The following is a 19,774-nucleotide window of genomic DNA, read 5'->3' as shown; positions in this document are numbered from 1 at the left end:
CATTTGCACTAACTGGGGTCTTTAAAAGAAAAAAAATATTGGAAATTTTGGCTGTATAGCTTGTTTGTTTAAGCTTTTTAGGGGCGTGATTAAATCACACTCTTCGTTTTATGACAAATGGCATTTTTTTTTTGCAATTTTGTATACAAGCTGTATATTCTCAATTCACATTTTGGTGGGTATGTTCACAAGTTTCTTTTAATGTGTAAAGTATTAGACACGTTTTTTTAATTTGACGGTCTAAATTAATTCTTACTTTTTTATCCTTTCAAACGTTAGAAATAAGTATTGTTTATGCATCGAAGATAAAAACAACCTTGGATTAAAGCGAATGTCAATGTCATGTCTATTCATTGATCCCGTCGACTGATTCAAGACATGCTGCCTTCGTTACGATAAAAACTGACAGCGCCATCTAACGAGACTGACTGGAACTAGTAATAAAGTTGCCATGCAGCACGCTATATCAAGATATATCAAGCAATAGATTACTGTTGTAAACAGCTGATTGATTGATCAACATTTTCCCTTGTAATTAAACTAAATAGATATAATTCTTTGGCTCAAATGCCGCAATAACGGAACTACAGTAAAGGTCGTTTTAATTTACTCAGAATGTCATTATCGGTGTGTTTTTACTCGCAATTGCTATTACATGTAGCAAAAATGATGAAAAGCGTTTTAGTTTGAATCGTGAGAGAATTGGTTGCTTTAATTTGGCGCTGAATGAATGACGAATGTAAACGTTTACTGAATGTTTTGTTCATTGGCTCACGCTGACGGTATGCCGTATGAGTCAGGAGGAAAACGCAACCAAATACTGGTGTTGTAAAGAAGTAGCCAAAAACGAGAAATAGTTAAACTGCATAACATTTTTTGACAATTACTTAGTCACTCATACGAATTTTGATCAGCTGATGTCAATTTTACATAACAAATTGACTTTTTTCAGATTTCTTTAAGTTTTTCAATCATGACCGGAGTCTGTTAATACTGTTGCATAACAGACACATAGATTTAATTGAGTAAAGGACGAAACTTTAAATAGAAACACAAAGTAAAGTGGAGCAGTTTTTTAAACATAACGGGACTTGTGAATTCAGCAAGCTGACCTGTTTCCAAACAGCCTTTATACAACCTTATTTGGGGAGTGGATTTAGGTTTCCGGTTCTCGTCAGTCGCCCTGTGAAACATGGCAGCACTACGTTGAGCCTCATGCCGGAATACTGTGATTTCTGGCCGCTATTATAATACGCTGTGGACTGTATAGATTTCAAAAATCACAGCATTCACAATTGAACTCAAAAAAAAAATTACGTCGCTCCTGTATGTTTAAAATTACGTGGTAAATTAGATTGCGAGTGATTTCAAGTTTGTTATTCAATATGAATTTAAAATGATGCTTATTTTGGCCTATGGAATCCTAGTGATAACACAGAGACAGTCGATTCTAAAATAAGAGACATCAGTAATGGTCACCCATTCAGCATACTTCAATAGAGGTCAGACGTCAGTGGTTGTGAGAGTATCCTACTTACTCGGTTGAGTCAGACGCAGTAAACTTTGCACCTGCGGTCTGCAGGCCTTATTTAAAACACACACTATACATCACAATCGCAATGGCGTCACAAACACGTTTAGGTGACGAATTTTTGCTAATTTTAATCTCCTTTACATAGAAAGATCCTATTGGAACTACAATGAGTGGGATGGTGTATTTATTAATTCAACAGTTCAAATAAACGACCAGGGAAATCCTGCCAATCAAGATAGTAAGAAAGGTATAAAGGTAGGTGGGAGACCGCAGGGGCTTTTCAGCCTCCATGGACAATGGATATTTTTACTAGTGTTATGGATGATGAAAGTCCCCTAAAGTGTTAAATGTTATTTATTTCGAGTAGTTCGGTCGTAGAATTGTCACTTGACTTTTGAGTCCATAAACACAAGATTTCTGACGAAGAAGGATGATGAGTCATTGAAAAAAGGGATTTTTAAGCATTAAATAAGCGATATATTTTTTCTTGACGTTTAATACCTTAATTAATCGTATTTTATCGCTTTTTCACTAATACGCTCTTTTAAATTTATTAATGGGGTAATATTAGTTTTTATCATAAGATGTAATGAACCTTATCTACATGCAATAATCATATGCAATGCGGTGGTTTTAGATAAGATATCTATTGCAATTCATACGTTGTTTTAGGAGTGTAATGACCGCTAATCCAATAGAGAAAATTTTAGAGGAATTTCAATTAAGCGGCTTCCTTTTACAGTCTAAATAAAAGTTTGTAACTGATTTAGGCAGAATAAAAATTGAATACTTTACTAGACGCTTATACCACAATATAGCATCTATACAAAAAACAATCAAATCACAATAAAAACTACATGTTCACAGATAAATTTCCAAAAGCTGGACCACTTCCACAAATGGCTGACAATTTTCCATAATCCATCTTTGTAACAAATGGCGGACAAATATTTTGACAGCACTCCACTTTCGGAACAATCGGTACCTCTGAAAGTAAGAATATTGCAGTCGTGGAAGGGAGATAGCTATAGACAGTGTAGAGTGGCATCTCTTTTTACAATTGGCAGGAATCGTACAGCAAGTGATAGTGGTAGACTTCCAGATGTATTTGTGTAATCATTTCATTCTTGAGCTGGACTCTAGAGATTATTATATTATTTGATGGTATATTGATTATTATACCATTTTCTCCGAATATAAACTTTTCCATGCGGTATCACAATACGGGTTCAATACAACTACAACATTACCTATACAAATATGGAAAAGCACACATCGATAGCAAATCATATCATATCCTCACGTGTTCACTATTCTGTCGTTCCTGCAATGTCCCCAAAATAATAAACTTATGAATACTAAATAACTATCTACTTAGTACTTACCTATTATGTATGTAGTTATATTACTAATATAGTTCATAGATCTATCACCAGCACCACGTCCTAAAGTTATATTATTGGATATGGTTGTGGAAGTGTGGCAGCGCAATAAGCGGTATCTCTTTTCAATACCCGAAGGCACCCCGAACAAATACGAAAATAATGCTGTTTTTTTTTGCAGTATCTTCGCTCTTTTCAGAACATTTAGGAAATAATAGTGTTGAGAATGCAATACGGAGTGATGTTATAAAGGTTAGTTAGAGGTTCTTTGAAAAAGGAATATTCAACGCGGAGTCTTTAACAATGTGAATTAGCAAAAACTGTAGCTTTCGTTTTCATTTTTAGAAAATGTCATTATTAAGTTATCATTGCGTTGATACCAATGATACCGTGTTTCATGTTGATGAGTGTTTATTTAAGCAACGTTTCCAAGTAAGGGAAAACACAAATTAAATCAAAGGGGGAAGAACCCTAGATCATGAAATTTGTAAGCTTGATTTCTGGGAGAAAACCTTGTACTAAATCGGGAAACAAGGATCGTATATAATACTAAAGTTTGCACCATAATTTCAAAGTTATTCGAACCGTGTTCTCGTGTGTACATGTAATAGAAACACTGCTCGTCTTTCGAGTTTTTAGTTCTATTAAATCTTATCAGTACGGCATTATTTAATCGTAAATAAATCTTACACAATCAAGATATAATTAAACTAATATTTTAGGGGCATACGTTTTCAGTTCAAGCTCACGCGATCATTGATAAAGTCATTACCGCAATCGTAAAACAAATTGTGAATATATGTTTTTTAATTATATACGTGTTTGCATTTAAAATTATCACTTCGTGCTAGTTTTTTTTTTCTAAATTCAGGCTTCAGTGTGACTATTGTGCGGGCTCGTGTGAATATTTGAAATTGGAACTAACATTTTTATTTTCGTTCTTTGTGAATTGCCAGTTGTTTAACGCGATACAAACTCTTTGCTTAAGTTTCCAAGCATCCTTGTGTAATGACCTTAACAAATAATTAGCTGTTCTACTTAGATCGTTATATCCACGCCAGTTTGACTTGTACACAGAAGAGTGCACTATCTGACCGCTTATCGTGAGTAATATTTTGTTTATTATTGTTTGGAATTAAAGTGTTTCTACTTGTGCTGTTTAAAAAATACCGTGTTGCCAACAAGTGGTTTTTTTGGAGTACCGAGTACCGACGCCCTATGGAAACAGAACTCTATTACTGAGGTACCTGTGCCTGTCCGTCGTTCTGTCCAGGCTGTATCTTATAAACCGTAATAGCTAGACAGTCGAAATTTTCAAAGATGATGTAATTCTGATGCTGCTCTAACAATAAATAGGTACTTGAAACACGATTGCTATGATCATGCATTCGATGTGTGATATACTTTGATTTTCATTAGGTACATGAAATCCTAAGTGGCTTATTCTGACAAGCATTTGGCCGGTTTCATGATTAAAGGAAAATAAGATTAAAATAATTTGTGAGGATAATATAAAAAAAAAGCGTTAAAGTCAAAATAACAAGTCGATCGTATTTTATGCGCCTATATGTTAATTCAAAATTTAATCTTAGCATACGTAATAAATGATTGTGCTAGCATTACGTCATAATGCGACAATATTACATTATGTAATTTCTGATATGTCTGACCGATCATCCATTTATAGTTATTCAGCTAAATGAAGTGCCTATCATAACTCTAGATATGCATACGAGCCACAATAACAAAGGACTGTGTAAAAATATTCATTTTATAAAACAACTTATAAATGGCTTAAGTCAATTAACTATTGTTAGTGCATTATAAACGTAATTACAATGGTTTTAAGTTTAAAATGATTTAAAGTGACTGGCAGACAGGTGTCCGTTCCATGGTCAATGACTTATGAGAAAGAGAAATGACGGAGTGCACGTGTTCAAGTAATTCAAGGGTCTAACTACCATGTGTGTTCTTTGACGTTTTTCCTTAGATAATAATCATTTTAAAACGATAAGGGAAATTGAGACCGGTGTCAAACAATCTAGTTATTGCTCTTCAAGCTACAATAAGGCTCATAATAGCTTAAATTATTACAAGCATATGGAAACAGCTTAGATAATCCTAGGCGTATTATACACACTTAAACGTATACTTATTAGGACCTCATTGTAAAAAACCAATCAAGGTAGAGCCCATAGGGTTCCATACAAATAGGATAAAATCGGATAAATCGGTCGGGAGACCTGTTATTTGAACCTACCAAGAAATGTATGACTCTAACAACCATGGCTTCACGTCAACCTCTTAAGTATTTAAAAAAAGACACTTCGTCTGTGAAAAGTTCAGCTGTCTATCACGGATTTGACATACATCCTTGTGACTGAAGGATGGACATACAGATGGCCTTCAGTAATGGAGTTCCGTGTTACACTTTTACGGAACCTTAAAAATATATCAATATTTCGTTTTTTTATGAATTTTTTAAATAGTACAAATCAATAAAATACAGAAAACATCCAAATCGAAGTCACAGCCATTTCTGACGAAATATTCTGTTAGTAATAAAAAATAGTAGAACTCTAACGAGCTATCGACCCTTCGAATGTCACATAGTGCTAGTATCCGACGTTCTATATCAAAGTAGTTTTGTAATTTAATTACCAGTTACCTTTAGATGAAACGCGAAAACGTTAAGTGTTAATCAACGTTTGAAAAGAATTCGTTACGCTCTCGCATGCTGTTAATTATTTTTTCCAATTTATCTTCAAGGTGACATGATGGAACTATCGTTAGGGTGTAGCTTTAATTCCTTACTAACTGCGACTATAGTTTGAAAACTAAAAGAGTTTCCTATTAAAATGTTCATAAAAATATAATAATAGCGACATAAAATGTCTGTTAAACGATTTCTTTTTCTTAGTAAAACAGGTGTGAAATTAAGTCTTGATATAGGACTCGAGACACATTGTTTTGTTTTATGAACTGACTTTTCTATAAATGTTTTAATATTTAAATGTACTCGTAACGAGAATGCCCGGGCATAGGAATACATTTTTGTGACTTACTTGGACAAACCCCATTGTTTTGGGCATAAAACTACGGCCATTTTCTTTTGGTCACGTCAAACCATTGACGTCATGACAGTTAAAACTATATGCTATTGAGTATGTCATATTGTCCAGTATTGTCTATTTCTATTCCAACAAACGGAAGTTTAAATTAAGATCATTCTAACAATTACAGTGAAGTCCAATGTGCATGCGCACATGTATGTAGTGTACATATTGATTGTTATTTATGATATATGCGTGACATGTGGACACTGTTATCAGTCGTACTCCAATCTCCACCTGGACTGGTGTTGCGAGGGCGAAGACTGAGGTACCAAACTTTTTTCACTATTAGAACTATTTTAATCTGTGCCTGTGTTAAAAGATTAAAACCTTTTTGGTCCTGATTAAGTTTTCCATTTTTTTTGTTATAATTCCAGTCTTAATTTGAACTGTTTTTTTTCTTCTTTTTATGCCTATTTAATTATTTATACCAAGTGTTAGTGTATCTGTGTCCTACGGTAGGGCAATCACCCTTTCTTATCAAGTCTTTTTTTATTAAAGAAGAAATAAGCATTGATCTTGACGCTTGCTCAATAAATACGTGATTTCAGATTAAGATAAGTAGGGCATCATAGTTCTTATCTAGTAACTACTACTTTTGCTTTATATAAGGTGTTACAAAATTGCTTTTCCTCATTATAAATGATGTGTCTGTATTTTGTTGGTTGGTTGTGGTATTATGTACGAGACATTTTTTAAATGAAGCCGTCAACCCTTAACTTCAAATACGGTTCGATTTTTAATAAACTTTTTGGAGAAAGCTTTTAATTCCTATGGACAGAAAAAAATACAGACAAGTACCTACTGGTTTTAAAGTGCCTTCCAATGTCCCTTTTATATTGTTCTAGGCGTAAAGTGTTTTTTTCCATTTACTATTCTTTGAAGTTCAACAAAACAACTATGTAATATTGTTGGCGTATTTCCAGACTTGTCAGTTGTTACACAGATATCTTACAAAGCTTCATTCGGGTCTTGCCAACGTTTTAGGAAAAATATTCTCATATTTTCTCAACGAAAATACGTATCATTCTGAAGGCCGGCTTTCGGCTTAGGCTGTCTTGTAAATCTGGGATGTAATAAGCTCAAATATAACTTGGATTCTATAAGGCCAACATGCAACTGTGTACTTAATTCGGTGTTTGTACTCGGCCTGCCATGCCTTCGTGTTTTAGGGTATGTTTAATAATCCTTCATTACTTGAAAATGTACGAATATCTTAAGGTCAAAGATATTAGCTATTCTGAAAAAAAAAGGTATTTTCATATGTTAGGGCTTAATACTCTCTCTTATTAAAGTAATATTATTGTAGTTGAGAAAGCGTGACAGAGCTCTACATGACGAAGAGCGGCGTCTCTTTTCCTCAGCTGCAATGAAATACTTTAAGTGGTGATTTTACGTGGTGTTATGCTATATGACGACTACTATTGTCCATTACCTGTTCAAAATTATGATCACTCAAATTTATTTTGGAGTATCGTATTTTGTAATTTTATTGTAGAAAACTGAAAAAGCCTACTTATGATCGGAATGATTAAATGTGACAGAAATTCGTATCACAATTTATGCGAGGCAGAGTACCTACTCATGAGGTTAAGATCCTGGAGGATACCGACATAATATAACAAATAAGCTACTTATTTTGTACTACAAAATCGAAAGATATATAGGTGTTATATCCTTTTTAACAACCGCAATTTATAGATACTTCTAAATCACATAAATTTCGTTTTGCTCCGCTCTTACAAATCTCCAACGTGAGCGGACATCGAACCTTTGACCCGTAAAGTGACTTTTCCGCAGCTGCGTCATTGAGGCCGTCAAACTGTGTTAAGAACTCCTTTGTTGATTTATCACTGTACTTTTAATGGCATTTTTTGCGTTAAAAATCAGGGAATTGGATAAGTGACTGAGTGGTTCTATTTAAATGGCCAGTAATTAGCTGCTAGGCAGGTAGTAAATGATTAAAAGGCGAAAATGAAGTAACGAGACTTTGTTAGGCTATTAATTCGTGTTGTTCTAGCTTTCTTGGAAAACGTTCATAATCAGTTTAGATATTATCTCATTTTGAGAAGACTAGAAGAAAATAAAGCTTTTCCTCTATGATTAAATATGTGTGTAAAAAAATAACAACCTAAAAGTTTGTCACGAGAAATATAAAAGTAATGTTATTCTCTTTCAGAGACAGCAGAATCAAATGTCTATTCCTATTGCTAAATACATTATAGAGTATCGTTACTAGAATATCACAAAATACTCTATTACTCTCTACCCAATACTACATGTTACTGTACTATATATCATCAAGTATACTATAATGATATTGATACTTTGTAGATATGCGTCATAAACGAGCTCATAAACTACGCTAGAGTGATACACACGTCGCAAGTGTTAATTAAAGAATTTATGGCTTACTAGCTTTTCGCCCGCGGCTTCGCCCGCTTCGAGGTCGGTTATATCGCGTTTCTAAAAGAACTCTTCAAAAGTCCGGGATAAAAACTATCCTATGTTCTTTCTCAAGGTCAACTCTATCTCTGTACCAAATTTCATTAAAATCAATTCAGTGGTTTAGACGTGAAAGTGTAACAGACAGGCAGACAGAGTTACTTTCGCATTTATAATATTAGTAGGGATTAAATTTCTAGTAATGACTTGGTAACAAGTTAATGTCTATGTAATTTGTTGTTCAGGCCATTGTACTGTTTCATATCTTGATATGTAATTTAACCTAGTATCTTTAATATCTAGATAGTATTGTCTAGTCAGTTGACTGATTTCCCAAACTTTGATAAGGAGTATTGCGTATTTGATATAAATAGTGCCTAAATAATTATGACTAAGTTTATTTTCATATGCGGATGCATTTTTCTGTTTAATATAGATACACGTTTCTAACTAAAATAGTTAAGACTTTGTCAACATTTTTTAAGAGTTGGTTGTAAAAAATACCGGTCACAAAAAAGTTTGGGTTCTAGATTTAAATTTAATATCCAATAACACATGCAATATATTGATTTGATTAAATAGAAAAATTTGGCTAACTACTCGTTATTTCCGATACATTTCAACAAATCAAACAATAATGAATCAAACAACAATTTGGATAATATTTATCGAATCGTAGGTACATCAAAAGTCTTATATCAATCTCAAGCATAATCTACAAAAATATCAATGCAGGAAAATATTGGTTGCGATATTTACCTTTATTATTAATATTCCTATATAATATCAGACAGGACTATTATCATGTCAAGGTTAAAATGTTACAAGTTACCAATAAACAGTTGCAATTGTGTTTATTGGTTTAGGTACAAAGTACGCTCGCTGGTCTGGTCTAGATCTGCAAGGCAATAGAAATTGTTTACGTAATCAATACGTAGGTATATGTAGAAGGCCAAAATGAAAACTGCACATACATTAAATAGCGACTTCAAAGAATATACCTGTGCTAGGAAATGCGATAGAATTTTCAATAAATGACTTATGGAGTACCTATCCACGAAACAGTCATAATTAAAAATAAATAATAATAATAAAGGATTTAAAAAAAAATACAACGCTATTAAGCAGCGCAATTCCATCTCATAAGTTTCATTTCATTTACATTCTCTTTTGAATTTCGATCACATATTGTCATCAGCATGTTCTTTTTTGATATCGTAAAATGCTGTCTGAAAGGTTAGGAAAAAAAATACTCAGCCAAGTTATTGGCTTTAATATCTAAGTAAGACTTATTTATCACAGTATTTCCGAGTGGTATTTCTGTAACACTTGCTACAATGCTTGGTAATGACCATGTATTACTGTTTTACGTTCTCTCGTCGACCTTTACGTAACTCTAATAGTAAATTATTGATTGCCAACTATGTAAACGATAAAGGAGTATTTATTTATGCTTCTGTTGGCGGCACACGTTCCAGTTTGGCACTAACGTTATAAATACAAAGCTTTGATTTGTACTCCTTTGATATTCGAGTAAACATTTTGTCCCCATGCGGCCATGTGGCGAGCTCTATACGCGATGAACGTTCTGATATTATGAGACCCTCCGACGCAAAAAGAGTTGTGTTATAATTGTATCTGTCGCATCGCTCTCATAGGGGTTGAAGGAATTTGTTTTTTTTTTGTTTTTAAAGGGGACTTGATTGAGGGCTGGAAGAACTATACGTGAATAGGTGTGTAGACATTTTGTAGCGGTCCGAAACAACATAAGCTTTAGAAACGATAGTTACCAATGGAATGACTAGGCTATCAGTTATTTTGTTTTCATCAGAGGCTTTTTGCTTTATAAAAACATCAATGCAACTGAGTACCGGGGACAATTATTACACCCGCTCTACAGAATCTCAGAAAACAGCTGTATGTACACCGAAATCATAATAATTCCAATTTATAATCATGTAGTAAACACTATAGAAATAGAAGTACACCATCCAGGGCCCCGATTTTGCTATTTTACAATGGCCGATGCATGAATGGCAATTGGATTAAATTTGAAATGATTTCTATTCTCTTAAGCATTTTGACAATACAATACACCTTGAATGTACCGTCTAATACTGAATTTACAATTATTGCGTAGAAAAATGCTTAAGAGAATACGAAAATTGTAATTTTAAGCCAAATTTCATTCATTCATCGACCGTTGTAAATAGCAGAATTGGGGCCCTGATAGAATACGTCTGTTCTCTCCATAATACTCAGGTGCGGTTATGAGTAGGCCTCAATCATTAATCGCATAATGTAGGAACGGCGGCAAATGTTTATCACCCAATTTATGTTCGTGGTTTATGTGTATCGTGACTGCGAGCGGTTTCGGAGACTATCAATAGAAGCTTTGTTTTAAATCCTGTGTTTATTTGTCCACGTTAATTACTTAAAACAAACATATACGAACTTAAAAGTTTTCAAATACAGTTTTCCCATAATACTTTAGACACCCATAATAACAATTATAATATTAAAGACTCGTGTTTTCTTTAAGAAAATTGATTGTGTTATTAGTTATTACCATGCCGATTATTTTTTGAAAAATCTACTCCCTCATTTAAGTTTTTACAATTGTGGTGTCTTTGTGTATGTGAAAACCATATACAAAACTACACAAGGATAACTTTAATGATGCAGATGATGTAGATTTTTCGAAAAAAAAAACGGCTTGGCAATAACACAATCAACTTTCTTAAAAAAACACGAGTCTCCCAAGTCCTCATGCGACAAAATTACTGTCGGCTTGTGCAACTTATGACAATTTTTAATCTCGGCTATTTAGTTTTGAAATCAAACCGTACTCCCAATAAATTATAAATGGATTTTATCGCAGTTTATTATTCAGATTTAAATTCTTGTCGTATTATCGCCTCAGCCGGTCTCATTGTCACGGGCACACTGATTATCTCAAAAGATCACAATTTATGATTACAAACACGCGAGCTTCGTACTTTAAACAGCTGTTTAATGTAGTGATATCAAAGTAATAGACTTAAACGGGTTTAGTTCATACGATTCTGGTTTAATTATATTAATCTATACCTCTCTATCTTGAGTATCGAAAGAATAAATAAAATATACATTCAAAACGTAATTTAAATACGATAAAATGTTATGTAATTAAGACAAAATAAATTTTAATGTCTGCTATTAATATAAAACTGGCCGTTTATTACAGGAACTTTGTTCCAGTTACAATATTTAAAAGTAAAATATTCCATTCTTAATTTAAATGTCGGTCTTATTCAGTATGCAATACACAGTTCAGTTGCAAAGCGTTGCTATGTGAACGCAGTTGTCTGCCCGATCTCAGGACCTTTCGTTGATCTTTGCGTATCACTATAATATATTATTGATAATAACAGCTCTTAAATTACTCGGCAAGCTGGAAAGTTACCGAAGACTAGTAAAAAGTTATGAATAATTACGATGTATACGGGTTTAACTATGTTTGACGTGGAGAAGTTTTATTAAATTTATACGAAAATTTTGGGATAAGTTTTGTTTATTAATCAACGTTGTAAACTTGAATACGGTTTCGTAGAATTTCTGACAGCTTCATAGTTATTAAACGTTTTTTACTACAACAGTGAGCGGTTCTCAGCGGCTTATCAGCTTTTAAACCCTTTTTCTCAGTTTATTTCTATTAATCATAATTTCTTAAAATTAATAATATTTAAGTTTACTAGAAAGTTCAATCCCAAGGGGCCCAAAATAACATTTTTATTTGTACCTATATTACCTACGTTTATGTATAAAATGTTCTCATAAAAAATGTAGTTCTTTTGTACTCATACTTATCTACATATAATTATTCACTATTCTATGGTTATTAAGGTCATTGACACATGAAAAATTGTATCCGTATGCAAGCCTCTGACATTCTCATTAAAGAAAACCATTAGTTCAGCCTTCGAGTCAAGGGCGATGATCGATTGCGGTAACAACCACGCATCAATCGATATTTCTCTATCACAGTCATAAAAAGCCGAAAGTTTGTGAGGTACATGTTTGGTACTTTTTCACACTTAAACGGACGGACTTATTTTGATGTAATTTCGTTTTAAGGTAGTTGTTTGAGTTCGGATAAATTACGCGGTAGGTTCATAAAAGACATTTTGGAACTGCACTAACAAATAATAGTCATTAATGTAGCGCTTCGAATATAGATGGACTATTTGAAATATATTTTAAGTTTCATAAACACAGAAGCAATTTTCGTCCTAAAAACATTTTATTTCGATAGAATGGGCTAGTAGTACTAAGATGGACCGAAAAACAATTCATTAAACCCGGAGTAACACCGCGGGGCGCAGCTAGTAATCGCTATAGCTATGCACTACGGTATCGACCATAACCACCACGTTTAAACCGTGAAATAAACTTTGACAACCGAATAATGAAAAGTACACAATTAGGCGGATTTTAGTCAAATTGTTGATTATTAATTCAATTTCCAAATGACGATTTTTAGACCTTTGAAAGTGAATGTCTGCAGCAGTGGATACATTATCCGGATAAGATGACCCGAAAGACAGGATTTAAAAGTTTAAATTCATCAGGTAACGAGTAGTTGTTCGAAAAACGTACTGAAACTACACAAGCCAATCCATTTAAATGTTTCGTAGTAACAGTAAGTGAATCAGCTATCGACTCGTCCATGCTTAAATACACCTAAACGTCTCACTTTTTAAGTGAACTTTCGATCACACAAGTTACTATGAATTAAAATATTAATATTTTTTACAAGTAGGATACCAACTCTACAAACGGATGTTCTCATGTGATTAGGTGTTTCAGCACACAATATGTATCTAGATAGCATATGCACAACATCTGTTTAACTCGTATCCAAAGCCATACGACTGGATACAAAAAAAAACTGAATGGCCCATTAGCTGTTTAACTATATTCGCGCGCTACAGGTCAATGAACTTGTGCCAAAAATAGTTTGTATACTTACTTAAAACGTAAAAACTAGAACATTATATTTTTGTTAATAAGTGATCCACAGTTAAAGAAATATTAGTAAATGCCAGTATTTATTAAGTCATAATAAACTTGGAGCGATTCATTCATTACAAGCATCTTGTTTGCTAGAAAGTAAATTTAAAATTATAAAAGTTGCAATTTAAAGTTGGAATACACAAGGCAGTAGGCTTGAATATGAATTACACATTATACATACACAATATACAACTAATTAGATACCTATTTACTACTATCAATGTAAAGAAATCGAAAAAAAAAACGCATGCAAAGCTTCTGTTTTTTAAATTTTGCTATAAATGGCTGTGCAGCTTGTTATACAGCCGTTATTAGTATTACATAAGGACATAAGGGTTCAGGGACGATTATCTGAATCGAACATGTACTTTTTAGTTTGACTCAATATATAGCTTGATGACTGCGAAGCGGGACGAGAAAACTCTGCATTATGATTGCATTACTTATGTGTCGCTACAGCTGAAACAGCTGTTTTCAATATTTATCGAATCTTGTTCGATCGTTGTATCGAAGTTTGTTTATTGTAATTTTTTCACTGGATTAAACAGTTGACTTAAAGATCCTTCAAATAGACAATCAGTACGATCAAATTACACCTGTAAAGATAGCTACAGTAAATCTGTTTTTGAATAAATAAGTAATAAATAAATCAAATACGTATTCTAATCTAACTACTCCGTAGCCCTTGAATTAGAAGTCGGGTCATCTTTGGCCTTCAGTCAGCGTTAAAATTAACATGCTATAACTATGTGTGTACAACGGCTAAGGGCGTAGAGCACAGACCTTGACTTGGGGCGTTGCTAAGGAACTGAATGATTTTCTGTTGTTTTGTTTTGACCTCCGAATAAAACACCAGTGTTTTGGACGATAGACTTTGTTAGGTGAGCTCTTGGTTAATGTTGTAAAGGTTGTTTCAAATAAAAATACGCTGTGCATCGTCGGCCCCTTTTCACCCTATATGAGTTAAAAAAGGGCGGAAATGTTAGCGCGCGTCGCAAACTAGATTGTTTCTGCTTGCGAACACAAAAAGCCATCCATGGATTGACCTAAGATTCTAGATAGAGAGGTTATCTCTTTATCTAGAAGCTTAGGTTTGTAACTTAAATAACGTGTATTTTGTTGTTTCTTATACAGCCCACATTTATCTCAGAAATTAAAAAGTTATAAGTAATCAAGCCATCAGTCATCTATAAAAAAAACGCAATCAAAAAAAATACAATCACGTTCTTAAAAAAAAAAAAAAAAACAATTTTTTGACATCAAAGTTTATAAGACATCAAGCCATCATGGCTGATGGCTTGATGTCTTATAAAAGTAAAAAAAAATTACTAACTACTCAGTTTCGCGTCAGCTCGTATTTTTTACCCAAAACTGACATAACAGTGTAAATAATGGTGCAGGTATGGGAAAAGCAGCTGACGCTCGGTAAGAATCATGCCGGTACTACGCAACGCCGACCACCCGGTCGCCACGGTGACCGACTCCACCGCCACGCGGTACGTCGTCGCTGTGCTCGGAGCTTGGGCTGCAGAAGGAGGTAATATATTTTAAAACCATGTAACTGCTTAAATAATTCTTATTGAATGATTTATCGGGAGTGTTCGACTAGTTTCGGACCCAACCGGAGTACTTAATAATGAGCTGATGCGGCTGGGTCGCGAGTCGTTACTATAAAAATATATTACTGATGTTAAATCATTCAAGGATTACTTTTTTGCGGGAGTTCGAAATTAGAAATTTGGACTTCACCCGGATTTATGGGCAAAAACAATAAGTTTGTTAATTCTAGAATGTATTCCTCATTAAAATCACCTCGTTGGTAATCATTGTCACAACATGAGTTCCGTAATCCCTTACAAGAACAACCCAGAGAGGGTATTTGTTCTTCTGATACATCTGGGTTACGGGCTTCGTATTAAAGTTTAACCTTAACAATTCTAAGTCTTCGTATAATTGAAGTTATTATTAAAATCAAACTTGGTCTTAGCATAATCTGTGCTTATAGGTAATAAATCTGTAGAGGGGCCAATTCTGTACGTGAAATATATTTTTAATTTTTACATTTTCTGCTTGGCCATTACCAGATACGGAATTACTGAAGCAAATAATAATTCTGTTGAATTACCTATAAAAGCTTCTGATTATTATTTGTATTACGCGTATTATCGATGAATACTCGGTACTTAAAAGGTTTACGATGAAATATTTATGGCAATCGATGTCGTTCATCGTTTTAAGTGACTTCAAGTGGTGCTAGTGCTTTGAATATAATAATTTTAACAGGAGACGCCACCCAAGGGGTTAACTGTATAAAACTAGTTTTATTTGGTTGTTTACAAACTATAATGAAGATTTTTATAAAAAATAACAACTTATATTTGCATTTTTAGGTTATCTCCCCAAGTTAATCGCAAATCATTTCTTTTAAAAAGTTGTTAAGATTTGCACTCGACCGATTTAGAAGTGTTAGACTACGGACAAAATACAACATTTTTGATATATTTTGAATCTTCGCTCTGGTAGGTCCTGGAAATCATAAAGAAACATTAACATAAATTAGTATAGAAGTAAAAATACATTTTTTTAAGATTGCTAACAATGATATTTTTCTTACAGCAACATATCCGTTCGACCTAACAAAAACAAGGCTACAGATTCAGTCGGAAGTCGCTGGCGCTAAACATGGCTACAAGGTAAATATCAAATAGTACAGCAATGATAACATTTTCATCGATTTTATTATTCTTCTCTATCTCTATCAGCTCGAACTTTTTTCCAAGCTCCAAACGCTGAGCTGTAGGTATAATGTATTTTACATGAAGGTACTGTCAATCTGCACAGTATATGTTACTATAAAATGCAGTATAGAAAGACAAGGGTCCAAGGTTTATATATAAATTCTAAAAAAAAATTGTACGAATAAAAAAAAAACAATATTACTTTAACGTTCCTTTTCCAAAAAGTAACTTGGATAGAGTACAAACCTTTTTGGTATGTAATAAAGATTCAATATGAAATGTTCTGTCTGAATTCCTTTGAACGGCGGCTATACAATAAAGTGACGTCATAATCCAGCTGTGAAGTGGATTAGGCCATCAATGGATAGCGCGGCGTGAGAAACTTCACGCCTTTTATATTAGCTGAGGGTACTTGTGTTGTACGAGTTTTAATACTTATATTTAGTTGTTGAAATAGAGATTATAAAAATGTAAGTCTATTTAGTCCGTCGGATAATTAAAAAATATTAAGCACGTATTTTTTCCGCTTAACTGAAAAGTAAAACTGTTCTACTAACGGGTTTTATTTATGGGATGTGCCGTAACGACTATTCTTTAAATCTGTCTCATGGATAATAAAAAGTAGTCGACCGATATCTCTATTTCAGCTATACTTACGAATATTGATGTATTGGCTCATTAAAGAGTTTAGAAAGAGAGATAAATAGGTATTTTTTGTAATCTGAGCAAAGACCTACTTAACATATCTTCTAAAAATAAAACATTCCGAAAGGCACTATTCTCCATGAAAACGAATAACAGAATACTTTACGATACTGTCTATATTCTGGCGAACGTTCAAAGTTATCCCCTTGGTAACAACGGATCGAAGCGATAGCTACCGGAATATGAGGCCTCATTAATCTGTAATACTATCTCGAAACCAAAGCCCTAGTTCCAGCTTACATGGAGAATTAATTGCACGTTTCCTCTTACATTTAACTGTAAGGCTAGTTTTAATTGGCTGAGATATTTGTGATGGCCTGTATTTATTGAATGTGTAGTTACAATTAGGTAGTTATTAGAGACAGCTTCCTACTATTGAAATTAAATTTTGCATGCTACTTGAGAATTAAATGAATAAGGCCATGGCAAATTACATATATTTAATTAATATTAAAGGTACGCTTTTTTCATTTTTTTATTTTGTCTTTCCACAACTTACGTTATAGTCGGCCAGTCTTATCCTTATTCAGGAGCATTTTATATGGACTAGTCTATCTCTATGGCCATTAGACAAATTAGTAAAGAAATTAAATCAAACTGCCTTCTGTCAATACTTTTTTTTATTTCCTTTACCATCGAATTTCAAGAGGTAGACATCCTGCATGGTTATATCCAATTTCAAACACAAAACGATTATAGTCGTTTCATCACATAAACGTTTTTAAAAGGATTTTTAGAGGAAGTAAAGCAATCAAAGTGATTGTACAGTGTTGTACTTTAAAATTCAAACTCAATTTAAAAGCCAAATTGTGTTGACGTATAGAACCCTTCCGCGTAACCTACTGACCCACTTGCATAGAAACAGCGTCAAAAATGTTTGAAAAATGCCTTAAAATTACTCATTAGACATACTAGTAAGTAAGAAGCCTTCCACACTTAAGTACTTTAACTATAACTCTTCTGGTCAAGTGCCTATGTCTTAAGAAGATGAATGAAATATTTAACCATGTTGGGTGATTATAAGTGCGGTGGTTACAATAAATATACAGATTTACATTTTGTTTTAGGTGACTGAAATCTTCTCTCTAGAATTTATTCTATATCAATGTTTATTAGATATCAGAAATATTAAACCTGCACCAGCGTTCAAACTGACGATACCGGCCGAAGCTCGATCGGTGAAAATTTTATGAAACAAAAACTGTCCAAAAATTTGTAAAAGTGCATGCAACAACTAGGACATGTACCTTTACGTGATATCTCTATACACAATAGCTTCCATCTCTATATGAGAAACCATGTAATACTTTCATGACAATTCAGAAATAAAATCCGTCTAAATTTGTCCGCAGTTAGAAAACCACGGCATGATCAAAACAGCAGTGGGTATCGCGAAGCAGGAGGGGGTTGCCAAGCTATGGACGGGCCTGATGCCGATGTTCCAACGCCATGCCATCTACTCTGGCTTCCGGCTAATCATCTACGAGCATTTCCGAGACCACTTCAAGGATGAAAATGGAAAAGTCTCTTTGGGAATCGCTTCAGTGGGTGAGGAAAGTTATGCTATTGAAATTTTGTTGCAGTGCATCCAAATGATCTTGGAGCCTACCATCAGCTTCTAAAGTAAGAAAATTGCAGTTGTGAAAATAAAACGATGCCCCGCGGTGAAAAGCGTTTGTACTAGGGGATGTCCAAGAGGTTGAGGATTCTTCCGCCTGACCAAAAAAAGGCTTCCTTTAATAGGTAATGGTAGGCTCACAGATCTAAGATCACATTTTTTTTTAAGACTATCGTACATGAAGTTGGTCCGATTCCCAATCCAGGTGTCCAGAACTTTTAGACTCTATACGATTTTGAATGTTTTCATTCCAAATTTAATCAAACCATCGAGGGCGACGCTAGAAAACTTCTCATTATTTTTCTAAGTTTTTCTAAGTTTGACCTCCCACTATTAAACAACATCATCCCTAATACTTACATGTAAAAATAATTCTTTTCAAAACAAATTATTCATTTTCATTTGAATTTATCGTAAAGCACATCGGGTCGGACTAAGCTGATCCGCATTAATTAGTGTTCCCTTCGGGAAGGCTTTGCAGCACCCCCTACCGACGGAGGGGCCACTAGTTAATAACAGGGGACTTCAAAGGGGATCAGTTAGGTACCTACTCAGAGCAAAAGCTATGTGGATGACAAGTTGTTTGTGTTGCCGACAAACGAATTGATTCGTCTGATATTGATGTTACGAATGAAGCTCGTATGATACTTTTTATTTATGTTTTTGCGTACGGATTATATTGTCTTGTTAAAAGAAACATTTAGTAAATGGCATTACGAGTAGACCGACCAAAGTAAGTAACCATTAAGGCCCATAAACGTACATTATTAAGAATAATAATAATAAATAGGTACTGGTATGGTTACTTACTTTGGTCGGTCTACGCACAGCCGAATGTTTTTCGGTGCGTAATCGGCGACTCTACATATCCAGTAGAGAAACTTTGTCGGCGGCATAAAAGAGAACATTGCAAAACATAATTGTTACATATTTCGAGTATTCTTATTTAACAATGGTACTGAAACAAAACATAATCATGAGTCACTTCTGACTCTGAGTTACTCAAAATTATTAACAGAACACAGAATTCACAAAAAGCCGGTCAGTGCGAGTCAGACACGTGACACGGAAGACTCCGTAGACAAAACGAAAAAATATCGTAACCAATCAAATTTATGACCCTAACACTCGTTCTTTACCTCGATCTTTATGTTTAGAAGGTGTGAAACACCTTAACAGTGATG

At 33.9% G+C, this 19,774-nt stretch overlaps 1 protein-coding gene across 3 annotated transcripts in view; it reads left to right on the top strand.

The window, feature by feature from the left end:
• The window catches only part of LOC113492013 (mitochondrial uncoupling protein 4), a 29,198-nt gene that overhangs the window by 3,959 nt on the left and 5,465 nt on the right, over positions 1–19,774 (top strand). The window contains exons 1-4 of one of the 3 annotated variants that reach the window (XM_026869275.1): positions 3,381–4,019; positions 14,930–15,066; positions 16,146–16,222; positions 18,325–18,520. In XM_026869275.1, the coding sequence (XP_026725076.1) occupies positions 14,964–15,066; positions 16,146–16,222; positions 18,325–18,520 (376 nt within the window). In that variant the 5' untranslated portion in view covers positions 3,381–4,019; positions 14,930–14,963. Of the gene's footprint in view, positions 1–3,380; positions 4,020–4,041; positions 6,298–14,929; positions 15,067–16,145; positions 16,223–18,324; positions 18,521–19,774 lie in introns of those variants that run through there. The other 2 variants (XM_026869278.1, XM_026869276.1) reach the window with 2 other exon arrangements.

The sequence above is a fragment of the Trichoplusia ni genome, chromosome 3, assembly GCF_003590095.1.
Source record: "Trichoplusia ni isolate ovarian cell line Hi5 chromosome 3, tn1, whole genome shotgun sequence".
Taxonomy (NCBI): domain Eukaryota; kingdom Metazoa; phylum Arthropoda; class Insecta; order Lepidoptera; family Noctuidae; genus Trichoplusia; species Trichoplusia ni.
Note: the sequence above shows the minus strand (reverse complement) of the source record. Positions and strands in the feature narration are given on the sequence as shown.